This window comes from Podarcis filfolensis, assembly GCF_964270895.1.
Source record: "Podarcis filfolensis genome assembly, chromosome: 11".
Taxonomy (NCBI): domain Eukaryota; kingdom Metazoa; phylum Chordata; class Lepidosauria; order Squamata; family Lacertidae; genus Podarcis; species Podarcis filfolensis.
In genome coordinates, this window is record NC_139613.1 from 21417239 (window position 1) to 21439315 (window position 22077).

Below are 22077 nucleotides of genomic sequence, written 5' to 3' on the forward strand. Positions count from 1 at the left end.
AGAGAGGATTTATACTGTTTTTGTATGTGGACAATATTCTCTTTACTCTCTCATTTCATTTCTCTTTATCAGTGCTTGCAAACACCCCAACAAGTTTGCCATGTATTGATTTCTGTATATTAGACTGATGATTTATTGACTATTCCTGATGTCTGCTTATAATTCTGCATATAATATAAAGCTGCATATAATTCTAAGCGCCCTATCTTATGCACACCTTTATAATATAAGCATTTTTGTACAAATGATTCGATTGGAGGACTTAACCGTGTTATTTTTATGGTGTTCAAGTTCCCCAACTCACTGAGGAGTCCGATTTGCATCCCTATGCGGGACAGGCAGAGGGTGACATGCTCTTTTCATATGCAGCTTCCTTGTGGGATGGGATGGTCTACTTTGGGAGGGGAGAGCCAATCCACTACAGTTCTTGGACTTCCCAAGGCAGAGAGTAGACCAGACTGAAGACTCCATTTAGTCTGGTCCAGTTCCAGATTATAAAAGGGATTTTTCCTCATTGTGATACGTACTCAATTGTGGTACACAAGTAATTTGTAGAAATAGATAAATGCAAACCGAACCAGATTTATCTCCATCCCTTCTATATCCTAGACTAGCTATATCTGAAGACAGTGGGACCCTCAAGAGTATCATTCTATTTGATGATAAGGGTTGCTACCAAAACAAAACAAAATCTTTGTACATGCTTGAGCCTCTTAGGACCCCAGCCTTAAAAAATTCTGTCGGTCTCTTACTGAGACCCAGCCATCTTCTTTGGGATGCAGAAAAAAAAAGAAAGATCTGTGCTCCTGGGGATTATTTTCCATTGTTGTCATAGCTGGCACACCAGACTGCATCTTAGATTCTCTCAATTTTTTAAAAAGTGTTTGTGGTCTGAGGCCTGCTATGATGAGCCTAGCTGAAAACCCCTGAAGGTTGCTTTTTATTCAGTGAAACCTGGGCTTTGACTCATAGTCTGCAATTTCAAGATAAGAAAAAGGGTCAGTTGGAGTCCATAAGGGAAAATCCTTTGGATATGTTGTCTAGTATGGTCCTTAAGCTCCCTGTTTTGTCTTGAATTTGCTGTTTGGCATGTTTCCTTTTAAGTGAATAATGCAAAGTATAGACCACCACCAATAGTCATTTTAAAAGCATGCCTCTTTTTTTTTTTTTAGTATTCTGACGATTGGAAGAAGGGGAAAGGTTGCAGTGACTGTTTTCTTTGCCTTCACTTTGTCTCTTAGGACCAGCCTGACTTTCGTGATTCTGTAAAGGTTTTGTTGGACTTCAACTTCTCTGATCCAGAGAGTGGACCGATCCTGGACAGTGCAATGCCCAACTCGATATATGAATATGTGAGTCGCTACAATGTGGAAAGTGGTCTGGTTTCTTGATATGATATGTGAATTAGTGCATCAATATATTTCTGTATTTATTTAATTTATAAACTTATTTAATTTATACATTTGTGGCATAAATGATGCCATAAGATACCACAAAACAATGCAAACTGACTGGCTCATCTAAAAGAAAAGAAAAATAAGTGAAGAGGCTTGTCAACATTAAACATTAAAAAAAAAATATGTTCAAGAAACATCTGAGGGTTAACATTGAGCTAAGATGGAGCAGTAATGTCCCAAATTATTAGTACAGTGGTACCTCGGGTTACATATGCTTCAGGTTACATACGCTTCAGGTTACAGAATCTGCTGACCCAGAAATATTACCTCAGGTTAAGAACTTTGCTTCAGGATGAGACCAGAAATCGTGCTCCGGCGGCTTGGCGGCAGTGGGAGGCCCCATTAGCTAAAGTGGTGCTTCAGGTTAAGAACAGTTTCAGGTTCTGGAAACGAATTAAGTACTTAACCCGAGGTACCACTGTATGCTCTTCAGCAAGAACTTCTAAGGCATAGAGAAACTCATTGCACAGTCCAAAAACTGCTTTGTAAACCACTTTGAAGTTGTATTACAGTCAAGCGACATATAAAGGTTGTGGAATAAACAAATGAATGAATGACTAAACTTCTTGCAGATCCCTTTCACAAAGGATTGTGGTACCAAAGAGAAATGTATTACCGATCTACAGCTGACTGCCAATGCAGCCATAGAAGGAAGCAGGTAACACGGACAAAGCTACCTTTTTATATACACACGGAAAATTATGCTTGTATAGATATCTTGTACAACATTCAGCATGGTTGGGTCAATGAAACTATTGTTACAGAAATCATAAGCCAGAACTGTTTTAAAATTGTTTATTACCTAAAAATGTTTTGTTTTCGGCTGATTAAATTGATGGATTATGCTGAAATGGCAAAATTAACGGGTATGCTAGGAAACCAAGGGGGTGGATTATTAAGGAGTGGGGAATATTTGTGGAATATTTAAAAAATCATGGTATAAAACTAAGTGCATTGGTATGGTTGACTTAATTGTCAGGTAATTCAGAAATGGAATAAAGTGGAAAATGCAGTGTTAAAAATTTAGGTAAGAGAAGGAACCACAAAAGGGGGGTGAGGGAAGTCTGATATGTATTTGTATTGGAAGTATGTGACTGTAAAATGAGTATTTGTAAATTCTTGAAAACTGAAAATAAAATTCATTTTTAAAAAATGTTTTGTTTATTTTTCAGTTCATCGCCATTCATCATCAGGTCGAGCAATCTAAAGTTCTGGGTCCGGATGCTTGTTAAGAATAAAAAAGACAGTGCTTATAATACCAGAGTCATTGTTCAGTATTCTCCAAATATTATTTTTGCTGGGATTGAGGTACATGCTTTAATTTTTTTTTTTATTAAAAAAAAAAGAAATAATTCTCTTGTCTTGTTGTGAACTAGTAGAGCCAGCTTATCTGTTTGATGGGATTTATATGTATAATAATTCAGGTTAGAGAGCCAGGGATTCCTATGCAATTGTTGATTTTTCCTATAGGTAGATATTGGTACTTTGCTCTGCAAACAGTGCTAAAGAAAAATATGTGTGGTGTAAGAAAGACACATATAACTGTATATTATTGTGTTAGAGCCAACATGATGTAGTTCAGGGGCAGGGAACTCATGCCCCTCCAGATGTTGGCCTCCAACACCCATCAGTCCCTAGCCAGCACAGTCAATGTTCAGGGATTATGGGAGTTGTAATCCAACCACTTCTGAAGGGACCTAAGTTTCCCAGCTGTGTTGTAGTGGCTTGAGTGTTGGACCTGGGCTGGGTTCAAATCCCTGTTCATGTATGAAGTTGACTTAAGTCAGTGTCTCTCAGCCCAGTTCACACAGTGTTGCTGAAGTCACCTCTTCACAATGAACTCCTGAGAAGAAGAAAAAGGTGGCATGCAAATATGGCTGTTACAGCTTTCTTTGGGGGTATATTACTGAATTTATGGGACGCGGGTGGCGCTCTGGTCTAAACCACTGAGCCTAGGACTTGCCGATCAGAAGGTCACAGTTTGAGTCCCCGCGACGGGGTGAGCTCCCATTGCTCGGTCCCTGCTCCTGCCAACCTAGCAGTTCGAAAGCACGTCAAAGTGCAAGTAAATAAATAGGTACCACTCCGGCGGGAAGATAAACGGCGTTTCCGTGCACTGCTCTAGTTTGCCAGAAGCGGCTTATTCATGCTGGCCACATGACCCAGAAAAACTGTCTGCAGACAAACACCGGCTCCCTCAGCCAGTAAAGCGAGATGAGCGCCGCAACCCCAGAGTCGTTCATGACTGGACTTAACTGTCAGGGGTCCTTTACCTTTTTTTAAAAAAACCACACACCTGAATTTCTATCTTCAGATTTTGCAGGGTTTTTTGAAAAATAAATCAGAAATAGATCACATTACATCAAGGTGAAATAATTTCTATCATTTTATGTGCAGAAAATATCAAAAGATAGCTGTGAATCTGGGCCTAATATCACCTGCAAAGTGGGCTACCCCTTCCTAACACCTGGAGAGGAGGTAAGTTGTTGTGAATGGGCTGTTTTGGTTAATTTTATTTTTCTAATGTCAGGCTCCTTTTGAGCCAAAGCTTGCTAATGTGTTATTAATGAAAAATGTGTATGTCCCAGTCTTCATGCCCCACCATTGGCAGCTAATGACATTTAAAACACCATAATGTGAAAACAAATACCATAGATCAAACATTCAATAACAGTACAGAGGCTGAATTCTGACCCACCTAAAGACTTGAGTAAATAGAAATGCTTTCTATTTTACTTTTTATTCATACAAGTAATAAATACAGGAAAATGACACTTTTCAGTGGTGAAAAGGGCTGTAGATCTGTGGTAGAGCATATGTGTTACAAGCAAAAGGACCTTCACTGCCATGCTGTGGGCAGGATCCTGCTCTCTAGTGCATGTTTAAGAGTATCTATGGTGATTCTTGAGCCACTTTCCCTATCCTATTTATCACCTGTTTTCATACCATCAGAACACTGGATTGGAATTTCCACTCTACTTTTAATTGTATACTGGGAGACTGATTAAATTTGTGTGCCTTTAGTATTGCTGCTTGCTAACCACCACAATTTTTCTCTCCCGGTTACTTTGAGTGGCACCCATGAACTGTGAAGCATACATTTGGGACACAGGAAGTGTTTTCACAACAGGGCTGAAGAAATAGCGTGTGATGTTTGCCTTGGACATTGCTTTGAAGCTCTGACTGTGCCAGAATTTGAATCCTAGGAGCATGGGGTACATGGGAATATATAAACAGTAGCTTCAGGAGTGGTCCTAGTATCTGACGGCACCATCCTGCAGCCAGCATATTTATTTATTGTTTAATCCCTAAGTCAGAGAGGGTCCTGTTGCAGAAGTCAGAGGACCTTGCAGTCTTTGCCTTGGGATCTTCTTAGTCTCAGCAGCTGCCCTTGCAACTTTTGTACAACGGAAGAGTCTCGTTTCTGCAGATGGACAAAGTTTATGCAAAAGATCCCTTCATTCAGCGCTTCCACTGAAGACCAGAGATCTTATTTCAGTGTATGTAGGAGGAAAAATGCACTTTGGCCTACATGCGCACACTACAAACTTTCCTTGCATAAGCTACTTCCCGGGAGAGAATGTTAGCAAGGCTTAGGTCACATCATTTATCCTGTGCAGAGGACATAAACCAAGCCCATTCGTCCAACCAGTGGAAATCATATCCAGTGATTTCTCTTCATTAGGCCTTGCTGACATACTTCGAAACTTATCTTCACTGCAGTAATGGCTAGAAAACACCCAGTATGGATTTGAAAATGAATCCCTAAGGCAGGAATGGGAAGTCACAGGCCTGTGGGCTGCCTTCAGCGCTTGAGACCCTCCCCATGGCACACACTCTCCAAAGCCGCACCCTTCACAAATTGCCAGCATGGGGGCCCAAACAGTTTCAGGATCCTAGCAATGTGGGTCAGGGAGCTGCATTCATTTCAAATCAGATCACTCAGAGATCAGGTCTGGTAAACACTGAGACCTTGTGTTTCTGTATTCCGCCTGAGGGTCTAACAGATGACCAATTAGAATCCTTCAGCATGTCATCTTTTTTTGCTTTACAGTCTGAAAAGGAGATTTGAGTAGGAGGTGAAACTACCTATTACTGTTGCTAATAGGATTTCTCACCTGCCCTTAGGTCCCAGGGTGAGTTACAACAATATTAAAATGCAGTATTTAAATCAGTAGGATAGTTCACAAAATATGTATCCCTCTGGTGTCAAAGGTAAAGAGGCGCATCTTCAGCTTATGACAAAAACTAAGCAATGAAGGTGTCGGGTGCACCTATGTGAGGAGGGGATCCCACAGAGTTGCCACAGAGGAAGTTATTTCCAGAGCACAATGAGGCTCTATTGATCTGAACACCCCAGAGGGTCTGCAGGGAAGGAGTCAGTCTTTCGGGTATTTGGGGCCTCAGTCATGTAGGGCTTTAAAAAGCAATGTGAACACAGGTGAACAATGCAGCTAGATCATGGAAGTTCTGGAACCGCAGCCAGCAATCTAGCTGCTGTGTTTTTGACCAGACAAAAATTCTAAGTTGTCTTCAAGGGCCATCCCACATAGGGCGTAATGCAGTCTAGAAGTTACCAGAGCATGGAATAATACAGTGGCCAAGTCACCTCTGTCCAAAACAGGCCATAGCTAGAAACAGACACTCCTGAGCCTCCAGTGACAATGGTGGAGCCAGGATCAAAATTTCAATCAAAGGAAGCCCCTGACCAGTCCACCAAAGCCTCTGCTGGAAGTCTAAAAGCACTAGGAATTAAAGTGTTCAATGTGTTAAAACATTAAGTTTATCTGATTTTCTTCACCCTGGTTATCTGGAAAGGCTCTGAGGCTGGGCCTGACAGCAGCTCTACTCTTGTGACCTCAAATATTCAGCTTTTATATTAGCCATGGAACTCATTGCTCTGTTTTTAAAAGTGAAATTCTACACTTCGCCAAGGCTTTTAATAACCTTACAAAAACAACTTGTGTGGAATTTCAATTTATTCCCAGTTCCTCATTTTGTGACCTGGCTCTGTTCTCTTGACACTAAATTGGCTGACGGCAAACTTTCCCACAACTTCTTCTCCAGGGACTTAAAGGCAACACGATTAAACAATTGCAGTGTCTCTGTGCATTGTTTGCGAAATACTTTTTAACGGCCCCGATTATGCTGTGGTAATTCAGAGTCAATGCGAGGGAGATAATAGGTTGTATCCATGCTGCAAGAATGGAAAATAGGCTGCCAATTGCCACTGGCCTCTGTATAGATCCAAAAGTCTCTCCAGGTGGTTGCAGGAGAACTACCAAATGTTGTGGACCGTTAACTTATGGAGCAGCAGTGCGAGAGGGGAATTGTTGAAACTGGGCACCTGTGTGGTATCAGGCAGTTCTTTGCAAGACACAGCCTATGATGTTTGGAGGGTTCCCCCCACCAACCCTCTGGATATGCTTTCCAACTGATAAAGGGGGCTCCAGGGGTAGAAGGGGGAAAGCCATTGTGAGCTGCCTTCCAGGACAGATAAAAGAAATCACGACTTCACAGGTTGCATGGGTAAGCTATGCTCCCACGCCCACCGGAGCCAGGGGTGACCACCAACTTGGATGGCTTTTGTCAGGGAACTGCCATCGGAGCCAAGAGTGGAGGTAAGGCTCCCCAACGATGCAGGAGAAGGGACCAGCAGGGAGAGAGAGAACACTTCCTTTGGGGAAGGAAATCGGCGTGACACCAGGAAGAAAGGGGAGCAGGGAAGGACTTCGGAGAGATGGCTCCAAGACTCTTCCACAGAGGCCAGCGGGGAGAGCCCAGGACCTCCGCTGGCCACGCCCACTCTGCGCAGAAGACTTCTGCGCAGGGAGGCTAGGTGGAGACTTGGCGTCAAAGAGCTTTTATGTTGGTAGAAGTTCAGGAAACGCCCACTGACAGATTCTGCCAGTGACTGACACAGCCATGGAGAAAGGGCTGTCCAGCCAGGGAAAGGTTTAGCCAGACAACGTTGCCTTGAGCAGCAGCCACCTTACACACGAGCAACCCCCAATTCCCTTTACAGCTTTAAAAGAGAATTCAACAAATTCACAGAGGATAAGGCTATCAGTGGCTGCTACACATGATGGCTATGCTCTGTCTCCACAGTTGAAAGCAATGTGCTTCTGAATACCAGTAAACTGGAAACCGCAGGAGAGGAGAGGGGTCTTGGGCTCAAGGTCCTGCTTGAGGGTCGGTCATGGCATCTGGGTGGCCACTGGAAGGACAGGGCGCTAGGCCATTGACCTGGTCCAGCAGGCTCTTTTTATGTTCTTAGGTTCACTCCTGCAATCTTCGGTACAACTCGCTATACAGTGGTACCTCTGGATGAGAACAGGATCTGTTCCGGAGCTCCGTTCGCATCCTGAAGCGAACGCAACCCACATCCACGGGTCGATATTCGCCGCTTCCGCGCATGCACATGATGTCATTTTGAGCGTCTGCGCATGTGCGAGTGGTGAAACCCGGAAGTAACGCATTCCATTACTTCCGGGTCGCTGCGGAGCGCAACCCGAAAGCGCTCAACCTGAAGCATATTTAACCCGAGGTATGACTGTATAAAATTGGAACCAATGTTTCGAGTTAAGATATTGTACTGACTGAAAATACAGCACAACATTATGCTAGAGTAATTTTCCTTCCCCTCCCTCCCTCCCTCCCTCCCTCCCTCTCTCTCTCTCTGTAGGTGGGAAGGTGGTAGAGTAAAGTTACCAGATTTTTTTCAATGATTCCGGGAACACTTTTCAACTTCAATGGATTTTGTATGGGGACCGATTTGTAAATCCGGGGACTGTCCCTGGGAAATGGGGACGTCTGGTAACCTTATGGTATAAGAGAGAGAGGGGGGGGGAGGCCACTCCAATTAGGAACAAATGAAATGGAAATTTCCCCCCTTGAGATCTTTAATGGGAAACAACATTGCCCCTTCCATGTTCAGATTTTAAAATACTACTGGAAAGGTCTAGACACGCATCTGTAGTTGAGAGTCACATTTTCTTTGGCGTTTGTGTCCCTCCTTTCAGACCAGCATCCAATTCTAAATGATCAGAATTTGCAGCTGTATCTCCTGACAAGGTTCAGTGGCAACATGAGGGCAATGTTGGTGTGCAGCCCTCATTCTCAATGGGGTGGGTCTCCAGTATTGTCATTTACAGCCATACCTCGAGTTACGTTTGCTTCATGTTGCGTTTTTTCAGGTTACGAACACGGCAAACTCAGAAGTGTTTACTTCCAGGTTCGCCACTTCGTGCATGCGCAGGAGCACTCTATCGTGTCACGTGCACGCGCAGAAGTGGTGCTCTACTTACAGACTTTTCAGGGAGAAAACGGCACCCCGGAACAGATCGTGTCCATAAGTAGAGGTACCACTGTAGTTCCACTAATTTACCGTTCTGTGTGTTTGCACATAGGACACCTGATTTATTAATATTTTTTATTTTGTAAATTTCTATACCGCTTTATATTTTTAATAAAAATCTCAAAGCAGTTTACAACGTATTAAATCAATAAAACAATAGCCGGGCAATGTCCCTCTGGCCTCATGAGGAGCCTCTTTAGTAGGGCTGGTGAGTCTGGGCCCTGCCCCCTAGGCCAGGTGGGGCCATTTTTTAGGTGCTATTTTCATCCTGTCTTCCGTCATGGAACCCAAGGCATTGTGCATGGGTTTACAAGGCAGTCATCCATCCACATAATCACCGAATCCAGATCCGCTTAGCTTTAACAAGGTCTCATGTGCTTTCAGCCCATACTCTGCATCTGGGGAGTGACTATAAACTGCATTTTATTTCTATTAAGCTTATTTTACAATTTAGACATTTTTTTTTCAAATAATTGTGAACACCATTAATTTGATGCACTTTTCATTTAGATCTTCTTCGATATAGCATTCCAATTCAATGTGTCTTCACTTCTGGAAAATACTGTGATTCAGTTTTCTGTCACCAGGTTAGTTCTGACCGTTGTTTGTAGTGTATTGTTAATCTCCCCACCAATGCCCAATTTTGCTTCCTAGGCTACTAAGTGAGATACCATTTCCATATGAATGTTTATGAAGGCCCCATTTATAAACTGACAGTAGCTGTTTATTACATGGATGGTAACAAATCAAGTAGGTTAAAGAAATAGATTCCGGCTAAATACTAGGAAGAACTTTCTGACGGAAAGAGCTGTTCAGTGATTGAATGGACTACCTCAGAAGGTGATGGACTCCTCTTCAGAGGTTGGGGGGCCTTCCGAAATGACTCTTTAGTTGTGATTCCTGCACTGCAGTGAATTAGACCAGATGATCCCTGATATTCCTTCCAACTCTACAATTCTATGTGTCTGTATTCTTGAGGTACAAGTCCATCTGGTTTCATAGCTGCCCCTTGGCAAAGTGTTCAGAAAACTGATTTATACTTTAATATAATTTAATGTCTCAGTCAAGTTGAGCCCTGTGGTTCAAACAACTGCTCAGCTGCAATCATTTTATTTCCTGGTGTAATATTGGTTGTTGCCAGAAATTCCAGAGAAGAAAATTATTGGGTAGTAGGACAATTCTATGTCTTCAGCAGTTTCTTACCTGAATGTGGAGCTTAGTCCAATATAACTTATTTTTGGACACATATCTCATTTTATGCTGAAAACTGCTGCAGCTTAAAGCAACGGACCAATAGATGTGTTAATCCACAACAGCAAGCATTTCAATCTAGCAAAATCTGACCCACCTGTAGTGCATGAATTTCATATTTGATCTTAATTTTTCGTTTCAGTGACAGTGAAGAACACGAAGAGACCCTCGCGGATAACAGAGGAAGTATTGCCATACCCGTCAAATATGAAAGTGGATTAATATTTAAAAGGTACCTCTATATATTTTGTCAGAGCAAAATTGTCCTACAGCGCAATTCTATACATATTTACTCAGAAGTATCATCAGGGATATGCTGTCATGTGGGTATAGGATTACAGTCTGGTGGTATAATTTTATGTAATTTTACTTAGACATAACTCTCACAAGACTTACTAGGGATGTAAGAAGCATTGTTTTCTGTCCCACCCTACATTGGTCACATGCAGCACTGTTTTCATTCTGCTGCAGTTCATCTGAAAAAAACTATATTATTCTACTTGGTGTCTGTAAGTTACATCATTTATGTAATTAATTACGTACGTTGCTACGTCATTACATGATTCCATCACATAAGTTTCAATGCAAAGGAAACACAATGCAAACACTGTACACATCAAACTGAAAGCAAATACAGCAAATGCCAATCATATTTGGTGATCTAAATTCTGGTCTAGACATGGGACAGGTAAGGGAACATCAAGAATTTCTTTTTTTATATATAAAATATTTATTGAGATTTTACAAAAAACAAAAGTTTACAGAATAAAAAGAGAACATATAGAAAGAAAGAGATAAGAAAAAACATACAAAAATACATAAAAAATAAAAAAATAAAAAATAAAAAATAAAAATAAAAATACAAAATGCAAAAAGCGAATAGGTAAGAAAAAAAAATAAAAACAAATCCATTTTTTTGTATCTTTAAACTAGTTCCCAGTCAGCAAACATAATGTTATAACCAATATCTTGTGCCCATTTAATCATTGCAGATTTAACCGTTTCATCCTGCGTGTTCCATTTTAACAGCAAGTTATACATTCTTGAAAGTATCTTAGTTTTGGGATCTAACAGTTCTGTTTCCAATTTTGATTTTTCCACCTGGAAGCCAATTTTTTTGTCCAAATTATAGGCCTCTCTTATTTGATAATAATGAAGCCAGTCTCGCACTTTATCTTTTAATTTCTCAAAACTCTGCAATTTCAATTTCTCTCCTTCTTGTTCCAATATTTCCCAATATTTCAGCCATTTGGCCTCCATATTGAGCTTTTTCTGAGCCTTCGCTTCCATTGGTGACAACCACCTTGGGGTTTTATTTTCCAATAAGTCTTTGTATCTTATCCAGACATTGAACAATGCTTTCCTGACAATATGGTTTTTAAATGCTTTATGTGCTTTAACCTTGTCGTACCACAAATATGCATGCCACCCAAAAACATTATTAAAACCTTCCAAATCCAAAATGTCTGTGTTCTCAAGAAGCAACCAGTCTTTCAACCAGCAGAATGCTGCTGATTCATAGTAAAGTTTAAGGTCTGGCAGGGCAAATCCGCCTCTTTCCTTTGCGTCAGTTAATATTTTAAATTTTATTCTAGGCTTCTTGCCCTGTCAGACAAATCTAGAAATGTCTCTCTGCCACTTCTTGAAACAGTCCATCTTGTCCAAAATTTGCAATGATTGAAACAGAAATAACATTTTTGGCAATACATTCATCTTTATAGCTGCAATTCGACCCAACAAGGAAAGCTTCAAATTTGACCATATTTCTAAATCTTTTTTCACTTCTGTCCAACATTTCTCATAGTTATCTTTAAATAAATTTAAGTTCTTAGCAGTCAGTTTAACCCCCAGATATTGGTTAATTCAGCCACTAAAGGAGGTCTGTAATGAAATTTTGGAGGGGAAAAAAGTGCCAGAGTCGTGGAAGGAAGCTTATATTACACTTATACCGAAAACTGAGTCGGAAAAGACACAACTTAAGAACTACCGCCCCATATCCCTGCTCAATGTGGATTATAAAATATTTGCTGATATTTTGGCTAATAGATTAAAAAACGTATTAGTGGAAGAGATACATAAGGACCAAGCTGGCTTTCTCCCAGGTAGGCACTTGTCTGACAACACGAGGAACATAATTAACATTTTGGAGAAGTTGCAAGTGAATATTAATACTAAAGCAGTTTTAATTTTCATAGATGCGGAGAAAGCTTTTGATAATATTTCTTGGAATTTTATGAAGAAAAATCTCCAGGGGATGGGGGTGGGTCAAGGGTTTGAAAATGGTATAAGTGCAATTTACTCAGAACAAAAGGCTAAGCTAATAGTCAATAATGTGATGACAGAAGAATTTAAGATAGAGAAAGGTACACGACAAGGCTGCCCAATTTCCCCATTGCTTTTTATTTCGGTCCTGGAGGTTTTGCTAAATATGATTAGAAGGGACCATCTGATTAAAGGTATCCAGGTCGGAGCCAAACAATACAAATTGAAAGCTTTTGCAGATGACCTAGTTTTGACGTTACAGGAGCCAGAATCTAGTACAAAAAGAGTATTAGAACTGATTCAAGAATTTGATCATGTGGCAGGATTTAAGCTGAACAAGTCAAAAACTAAAGTTCTTGAGAAAAATTTAACACCGATTGAGAAAGAGAGGTTTCAGAAGGAGACAGGTTTAACATTAGTTAAGAAAGTAAAATATCTCCCATCATGATGATGTTGTAATCCATGTAGTCTAACAATGTCTCATGCAATTTCTTAAAAAATTCAGATTTCCCCTCATTTGGTGCATAAACTCCTACTATTAAAAATTTTTCTCCTTGTGATTAAATTTCGATTGCCACAAATCTTCCTTGATCATCTTTAAAAACAAATTTCGGTGATAGGCTCTCTTTGGCATAAATTACAACTCCTCTCTTTTTGACCTTATCCGATGAAATAAACTCTTGACCTAATCTTTTATTAATCAATACTTTCCTGTGTAGCCTCATCACATGTGTTTCCTGTAAACAAATTAAGTCCAGCTGTTCCTTTTTCAATAAATGAAAAACTTTCCTCCTCTTCTCCGGGGAATTAAATCCATGAATGTTCCAACTTAGCAATTGTAGAGACATTGTGTAATTATTCTACTTTCCTCCAACTGCTCCCAGTGATTCCTCTTGTTCTGACGGTGGTATCACTTTTGCTGGTTTGTCCAATCCCAAAGATGGTGGTGCTATGTCTAATACTCCTGGTTTTAAGGCTCTTAACTCTTCTAAAGCTTCTTTCTGCAGGTCTTCTTCGTGGTCTCTCAGAAATTTTCCCTTGTCTTCCACTGATCTTATTTTAAACTTTTCCCCTTTAAATGTAAATGATAGGCCCTGGGGGAATTCCCACCTAAAAACAATTCTGTTTCTTCTCAGCAGGGCCACCAAGTCTCCGTAGTTAGTTCTAAGATCCAGTAAATATTTCGGAATATCCTTAAAAATCTCCACTCTTGAATTGTTTATTTCCAAGCTTTTCTGGTAGTGCAGACTCAGTATTTTATCTCTCTCTTCTTTCGTTCGGAGGGTGACCAAACAGTCTCTCACCCTGTTCTTTCTCCCTCCTCTTCCAAGTCTGAAAGCACTCACTATCTTGAAGTCTTGATTAGCATCCAGATTCCAAAATTTTGCAAATTCCTGCTCAAGGTAGTCACATAGGTTATCTTTTTCAAATTCCAGTACCGCTCTGATCCTCAAATTAGTCTGTTTCTCCCTCAGTTCAATCATAGACAGAAGCAACTGATGGTCCCCGAGCTGTTTGCACATCGGTTTTATTTCTTCCTCTACTGCCGCTGCTTTTTCTTTTGCTTCCTCAGCTGTCTTTTGATTAGAGGCAGATTCTTGCAACAGTTTTTCAATAGATTCTGTATTGGAATTCACCTTCTGTCCCAAGCTATTAATGCTAACAGTATTCTGGTCAATTTTAGTTGTTTGTTCAGTAACTTGTTTACTTAGGCTTTCCAATTTTTCATAAATTTTGCTTAGTACCGAAGTGAATCCCTCTTCTGAGGCCATTCCTTTTAACCCAGCTTGTGCAGTATCTTCCCCCTGTGTCACAGGAGGGCCAGGAACAGATGATCTACGCTGCTGGGATGCTGCACTAGGCTGCTGCACTCTAACCTTGCCGGATCTTGTTGTTTTTTCATTCATCACCCTTTGTCTATGAGTCAAGGTCAATCCCACGGTAAAAGCTTGCAATGGAAATTCCCCAGAGTTAAAAGTTAAGAGTGGAAAAATCCCCCAGCTTGGTGTATAGTTTCAATGTTCCTCTAGGCGGACACTGTAACAGTCATTAATGTTACAATAAAATGTCTTTTCCAACTTTCCAAAGTCCCCCTCAGCAAAGCAGGCAACAGTTTCAAATCCAGAGAAGACCTTTAACAAATATCTCCTTTGCAGAGTTAACCATTAAAAAGTTACATTGTCCATTAGTAGTGCGACTCTCGGTGCAACAATTCTAACGATCCTTGCAGTCCGTTCCCAGGAATTAGGTGGTGGTCTCTATTCCCTTTTCCTTTCTATTGCAGGCAAAAAAATCATTTTGCCCTCTCCCCCCCCTCCTGCAACCTGGGGAGGGATTCTTTTACTTTGATGTTCAGATTTGGAGCTTTGAAGCACTGCTCTCCAGGTATTAGCTCAGAGAGTCTTTGCTTTGATCTGTATACAGAAAGGAAGGCGGACTTCCTGTTTACACCTTCCCGCTTCAGTGCCGAATCAATCTCTTTTTTCTCCTTTTAGTCCCAGTTCTTAAGCTTCACCTACTCACGGGTAGTTGTTTAGCAGCCGAATTGTCACAGGAAAAAGGTCAGCGCTCTCCGGCAACAGCTGTGCAGCTTCACCCCACGGAAAGAGCAATTGACTCTCAGCACCGCACCAAGCTCCCGTTACGCTCCGGAGCCCCTTGCGGGGTTCCTTCGCAAATCTGGGGGGCGCTAAATGTGCCCGCCGAGTCCCACGTTCACAGGCTTCTCCTGCCTGTGATTTTTGAAAGGGTCTCCGCTTTGCCGTAGCGGACAGACCCGATTTCCGCGGAGCTTCTCCCTCCAGACTAGAAGGAGACCGCCATTGTCGTTGGCGCCGCCTCCGGAATTTCTGCTCCCATTTCTGTTTTCAGCTGAATTCTCGGACAACCTTACTTCCTAATAACCATGTTTAGGATTTCAGCCTTAGAGATAGCTTCACCTGAAGCAAAAAGGCACATATTCTATCCCACATAAGATGTAAGGAAAGCCCTGCTGGATCAGACCAAAGGCTTATCTAGTCCAGAAATCTGTTCCCACAGTAGCCAACCAGATGCTTATGGGAAGCCCTCTCCATATTTTAATTATTTATTACCTCTCTTTCACCCTAGGGTCCCAGGGCAGGTTACAACATTAAAACAAAATATTAAAAACGGTTTAAAACAATTTAGTTGCAGAAATAAGGTGAGGCCTAAAAAAATATACATCTCAAGTGTCAAAAGCCAGGATTAAGAGGTGCATCTATTCTCCATGTTCACTAGAAGCTGTATTTGACATCTATGGCTGATAGTGAAAGAGCATGATTTTTGTTTAATTACGTCATGGTTTTCTCAGCATCAGCACCAGCCCCTATCTAAAAACATGGGTATATTGAACAGTGATCTACCTTTTGATTATTTTATGTTACTGTATTGATGTATGTGGGATATTTTGAAAACTCTAAATAGTAAGATACATTTTTGTTTTGTTTTGTTTCTTTTTCAGAGAACCCAGTTCATTTCACATCATTATTGCTGCAAATGATACTTTCCCTAAATATATTAATTCCACTGAGAACATCGGAGATGAAATTAACATAAACTACATGGTAAGAAAAAGCCTGCAAACATTTACTGGCTGCTGTTCTTTTCTCTCTCTCTCTCTCTCTCTCTCTCTCTCTCTCTCTCTCTCTGTGTGTGTGTGTGTGTGTGTAAAAGTGAAATTTTACCTATGTAAATCTACCCTAGCCTCTGACGGTTGAAAAACAGGTTGTGGTGATCAACTTTATAATTGTAAAAATGTGGGTTTTGTTTCATACACTGTTTTTATTTGGTTTTGAACTGTATCACTTGTGTTTTGTAACCCACTCTTAGGCACCTTAGACTGAAGGGCCATTTTCGATTTCAGTCAGAGTGTTGGCATGGGGGAAAAGAGATTCAGTGGGAGACTGATAGAGTGACAGCAAAGTCAAAATCCCCACTTGTGAATATATTCAAAATTTAATTGCAAACAGAGCCAAAAGTAAGATAATTAGTCGCCACTTACATTTTAAATGGATACATCCATACATTCCAAGACCATTTGTCCTGGTTACATATTTTTACCTCTGTGTATTAATCCAGGAGTAGCATAGTCAGCCAGAAAAAAAGAGCTGAGATACTTCTTGGCACATCTTTCTTAGCCATTTATTTAAAAAAAGTATGACAGCTGTTCTTCTTTATAATTTACCCTTTTATGCCATTTAATTTACCATTTATGAAATTATATAATTTATACAGAGTATACTATGATCTGATGTTGTAAGGCTTTGGGATTGCAAGAACTAATAATATCCTGTGGGCTGGTGCCAAACCATAGCTAGTATTCTGTATTCTGCACGTTCAATAGGCATTGCCCCCCAGCTTATAGTTCAAAGAGGTCTGGTGTAGGATGGTGCTGGATATTGATGAGGTCCTTAGCACTAAATGAATGGACTAATCAAAGTGAAACTTCCATCCTTTTGTCCGTAGATTGAAAAAGGTGACCATTTTCCAATGCCGCCGCTCACACTGCAAATCTTATATCCTAACCTGACTTCAGTCGAAAACTATATCCTCTACCTGACCGCCATATCTTTCTCAGAGGTAAGTTAGTTATATGCAAACAGCATTGCCCAGTAACTGGAAGTTAAGCTTCTTATCTACATTGTGTGGATTTAATATTGTGAATGACAAGAAGTTCCATGTCTCTTTCCTTTGACTTTTCTAAATGGAAAATGGAAAACCATCATCTTTAATATTTATTGTAAAACGCTTAGAAGTTTTTGCTACAATCAAGTGGCATATAAATTTTGGTAAATGAAATTAAATAAAAACCTTCTAGAAAGTTTAAGGGATAATAACAGAACAGTCTGCTCTGTTCAGGTTAGAAACCAGAAAATCCATGATGTCGTCTCCAGCTTTGGACCAAATACTGTATTGTGGTCTGGGCAAGAAATTTCTTTGTACATGTCCAAGCTCACTTGGGCATGTAAAACTATTTGTGCTCTGCTTTAGTTATAACAAAATGTGAAATAGTGATTAAAAATAATCTACCCTGTTTGCTGTATCCTTTTCTGTTTATTATGGTATATTTTTCTTAGCACTGGGCTATTCTGTTCTTTCTGTTTAAAATTAATTTGCTTTTTAAATTACTATATTCTGATCCTTTATACATCTTATAACAACTGCAGAGACATAAGCCAACTTATTTGTGAAATTAACATAAACATGGTTAAAACTGTATTGGACTGCCAATAATATTTGTTTCCTGGTTGCTTTCTCCGCTAACAGAATGTAAACTGCAATTCCAGCCACTCCACAAATCCGTTGAGAATTGGTGGTGGGCCTCCCTTCGAGACATCAGGAATAAGACACCCTCTAAAGGATCCAAAAATAGTATGTTTTTCTGAATATCTGTCTGCTTGGGATGTTTGAATATTATCACAGACATGACTAGTTTCAGTTTGGGTTATGTTAGGAAACATTTCCCTGTCATTGTTACCTGTAATCATAATCATATTTTTCTTAGCTTTTGCTGGGAATATTATGCACAGGAGTAAGAAATGCATAATAAGGAGTAGCAGGTTAGTGGGAGGGGCAGGAGGGGGCGGGTGAGATGGTAGGGAGGTATGTACAGTGCAAATGTACCAGCTCTCCTGCTGGTGCATTTGCACCATGCTGACCTCACCATTGCCTTGCCGCTTTCAATAACTCATACCTACGGGACCGCCTCTCCTGGTATGTCCCACGGAGGACCTTAAGGTCTATAAATAACAATACTCTAGAAGTCCTGGGCCCTAAGGAAGTCAGATTAGCCTCAACCAGGGCCAGGGCCTTTTCAACGCCTGGTGGAACACTCTGTTTCATGAGACCAGGGCCCTGCAGGATCTGATTTCTTTCTGCAGGGCCTGTAAGACAGAGTTGTTCCGCCTGCCCTTGGGCTTGGAATCAGCCTGATCGCCTCCCCCTCTTTCCTTTTCCTTCTGTGATGGAACCCCTATTTGGGGACTTCCCTGGCTTTTCTCTGGCCCACGTAGGACCAGTCTGGATAGTTGGCCTTGGTGAAGATTTGACGTTTTCTCCCCCCAAACAGTTTTTGATCTGGGCTTCCATTGAAACGAGGCTGCATTTTAAGTTGTATTTTAATCCTGTTTTTAAGTTGTATTTTAATCAATTGTTTTTATACTTGATGTTAGCCGCCCTGAGCCTGGTCTTGGTCGGGGAGGGCGGGGTATAAATAAATAAATAAGCAAAAGCAACTCAAATAAATAAATAAATAAGCAAAAGCAACTCGCCTGCCTAGAAACAAGCAATGTGGCTCTGCTCCACCCAGTAAGCCACTTCTGATAACCAGCACATGCAATTACAATAGCCCCATTGGCAGACGTTTTCACCTTATTTAGATATGGTGAGCATATACTCTTAGGAGTATAATTTTGAGTTTTGAGGGCCTTTATAGCCTTTTGGATCTGAGTTTCCTCCATCTTTCCATTGCAGTGAACAGAAATACGCACTGATTCTTTTTTCCATTATTTTATGAGTCAGAAATATGCATACTGGTTTAAGTTGCTCTCTGTCTCAGAGTCTGTGGGACCCTTTTTCACCACATACCCTGTATGACTGCCACTCTATGCATTTCAATAGAAATAATATATAATAATAGATGTTGAAAGGCATTTATTTCAGTGGGGTGAAGAAAATGGCTGTCAGGATATCTGAAGTCAGGCTATTTGGGGCAGTCATGTTTGGCAGAGGTTTAATTAATAACGTCTGTCTATTATCCTTCAAACAGAACTGTGATTTTTATCGCTGTGAATCCATTAACTGTACGGTGGCCCCATCGAATATAACTCATGTGAACATTTCATTCCGAATCTGGAAACGTACCTTTAAAAAGGTAAGTGAACTGCCAACTTTGTTACAGTCATGAGTCCAAAACGATGTTATGCCACTGTCACAGTTCTATATGTAGGTATAATTGCCTAATGTATCTATTATGGTTGCGCACTGGATTTGGCCAAGGCCTGAGTCCACAGCCGCATCAGCTCTACCTAATTCAGGTGTCAGCTGCAGTGCCGGATTTATGTATAAGCTAAATAAGCTATAGCTTAGGGCCCCACTTTCTTGGAGCCCCCCCCCCAAAATTGTGGTTTTTATGTTGATCTTTTCTGTAAACTGCCCTGAGCCCTCTGGGTATAGGACAGTATATAAATTCAATTAATAATTATAATAATAATAATAATAATAATAATAGATACTGTTAGCTTTTAATAAATGAAGAAGAGGTTAATGACAGACAATCAGCCTGTTATAAAGCAGGACAAAGTAGCAGAGAATGTTTTGTTTGCTTGTTAACACACACACACACACACACACCATTATACATCACTCATGCTCTCTTTATGGGAGAAAGGTATCATTGGAGCATACAGGGATGTTCATTGGGATCACAGCTGCAGGAGAAAGGGTTAAACATCAGTACAGTCCCAGTGAAAATTTCCCACTCCACCCTCTATCCTGGAGCCTATGACTGAATAAAATAAATACACTGGTGTCGTTCTGGTGGCAGTTCCTTACCAATAAGGAAGAGGAGCTGTTCAACAAGACAAGAAGCAAGTGCCAAGGCAATCTCAGCAAGTAAGCAGACAGTGGCAATGAATGTCATAAGTCAAGGGAGGGGGCAACTGTTATCAGAGGGTTGCACTGGTGCATGCTCAGCACATGGCAAAGTTCTGTGCCAGAGTGCCAGAGACCAGATAGTGGGTGGGATAAGAACTGTAGTTCTCAGACCACCTCTCAAGCAGGTTTTCCACCTGCTGTTCTACACAGTTTTAAACAATTTCCTCTTAGAAGCAGAAATCATACTCTGTTCTGATTCATCTCTGGAAACTGATGCTTCATCAAACTGCTTTTCTTCTGCTTTATTCTAGGCAAATCTTCACAGTGCAGAGGTCAACGTAAGAGCATTACTTAGGAGTGGAAACTCATTACTAATATTGAAAAAAGAAAATGAAAGAATAGAGGTAAGTCCCAACAGACCCGCAAATACTGGAAGCTCAATCCACAAACCAGTTAAGGCAGGAAAAAAGGCTGCCATCCTAAGCTTATGAATTATGCCGTAAGGCTCACTGAATTTACTTCTAAGTAAACATGCAGACTGGCTGCTCATTTGTCCAGAAATATTTATCCAGATTCACAACTACAATCAGATGGAAAGGTAATAAAAACATTCTGTTCATTGATTTTCACATGATGTGGAAAATTAGCCACCTAATTTCTTCTCTGCCACTGCACTCTTAATTAAATTAGTGCATAAAGAGGGTGCTTATTTTTAACATTCGCAGCTTTGCAGCACAATTCTCTGCATATTTATCCAGAAGTAAGTCCAATGGGGCTTTCTCCCAAGTAAACACTTACTTCTGAGTAAACATGCCTGTGCTTGCATCACACATCAGCTGCTCAGATCTCTTGGGGTGCTGTTCTCTACAAAGTTTATCGGAAGGAAGTCTCATTAAACGTATTTGGATTCACTTCTGAGTTAGCATGTATAGGATTGTGCTGCTGCTAGTATGCCTTGTTTGTGAATTCAGCCTAAAGTGATTGGTAATTACATTTCATTGATTTCAGCAGTACTTGTATACACAAAACCTTGAGATCATTTGCAGCCGTTTTTATTTCAAAACACTTTTTGGGACGACACTAATTTGCACAGGTAACTAGTAGAAGCAAAACTCTCACACAGCTTTCCCCTGGATATTATCCCACGTAATAGGCTATGAAAAGCCTCTTTTTTCCCCTCACTTGCTTTTGTGTATTTGCATGAAAACTTCAAAATTAAATACAACTAAAAGTTTGTGTGTGTTAAGACACAATTAAATACAGATTAGATTAGACCTAGACCCTTGTTCCATCATTACTGAAATGTGATTTATTTGTGTGTGTGTTTTCAATTTTCAGACCATTATTAAAATTTCCAAAGAGCTTCTTCCTGGTCACGTGCCACTATGGGTTATTTTGCTGAGCGTTTTTGCTGGACTTTTGATTCTTACGCTGCTTATATTTGCATTATGGAAGGTATGGTATATCCATTGTTCGTTCCATATTTGAGTTTAGTGTTTCAGAATTATTCCCCCCTCAGTGAAAAATCAGTGAAATTCAGAACAAGGTGATCAGCATTAAAGCAAAATCTAATTGTTCCCTAGATATTATCTTACTGATAAAGGCTGCCTTGTGCCTCTGTTGTTGCAACAGGAATATCATATAAAGGAATAATGATCTCGGTTCCCCAAATGTTGTTTCTTATACAGCCAAAATGGCACCATCCATGCATAAGGAGGGAGGTGTTAGCGGACTTCAACAAACCTGAAGTTTTACAGAAGTTAAAAACATATTTTAAGGGGGGGACCCTAAAGGGTGAGGAGGGCTCCTGAAACAGAATGCTGACAACAGCTACAGCTACAGAATGCTGACTAAATGTTACTCATACTCAGAACTGATTTCTAGCATTGAATATCATCACCCATAGTACATGAAGTGGTATCTGGTGACTTCCATTGCAGGAAGCATCTGGGTGGCATTAAGCATTTGACCACAAGTGGGAGCCCTTGTCAAAGCCAAAGAAAGAAAGAAAAGGAAATAACACAAAGCAGATTTAATATGTATACAGTGGTACCTCGCTTTAAGAACAGTCCTGTTTGCGAACAATTCAGTTTACGAACTCCGCAAAACCGGAAGTAGTGTCCCGGTTTGAGAACT

At 40.5% G+C, this 22077-nt stretch overlaps 1 protein-coding gene across 1 annotated transcript in view; it reads left to right on the forward strand.

Moving 5' to 3' along the window:
* The window catches only part of ITGA1 (integrin subunit alpha 1), a 75198-nt gene that overhangs the window by 47672 nt on the left and 5449 nt on the right, over nucleotides 1-22077 (forward strand). The window contains exons 18-29 of the mRNA XM_083576022.1: nucleotides 1242-1352; nucleotides 2030-2115; nucleotides 2630-2765; nucleotides 3855-3935; nucleotides 9325-9401; nucleotides 10208-10297; nucleotides 15809-15911; nucleotides 16813-16926; nucleotides 17614-17718; nucleotides 19115-19219; nucleotides 20253-20345; nucleotides 21280-21396. Coding sequence (XP_083432148.1) covers nucleotides 1242-1352; nucleotides 2030-2115; nucleotides 2630-2765; nucleotides 3855-3935; nucleotides 9325-9401; nucleotides 10208-10297; nucleotides 15809-15911; nucleotides 16813-16926; nucleotides 17614-17718; nucleotides 19115-19219; nucleotides 20253-20345; nucleotides 21280-21396 — 1218 coding nt within the window. The remainder of the gene's footprint in view (nucleotides 1-1241; nucleotides 1353-2029; nucleotides 2116-2629; nucleotides 2766-3854; nucleotides 3936-9324; nucleotides 9402-10207; nucleotides 10298-15808; nucleotides 15912-16812; nucleotides 16927-17613; nucleotides 17719-19114; nucleotides 19220-20252; nucleotides 20346-21279; nucleotides 21397-22077) is intronic.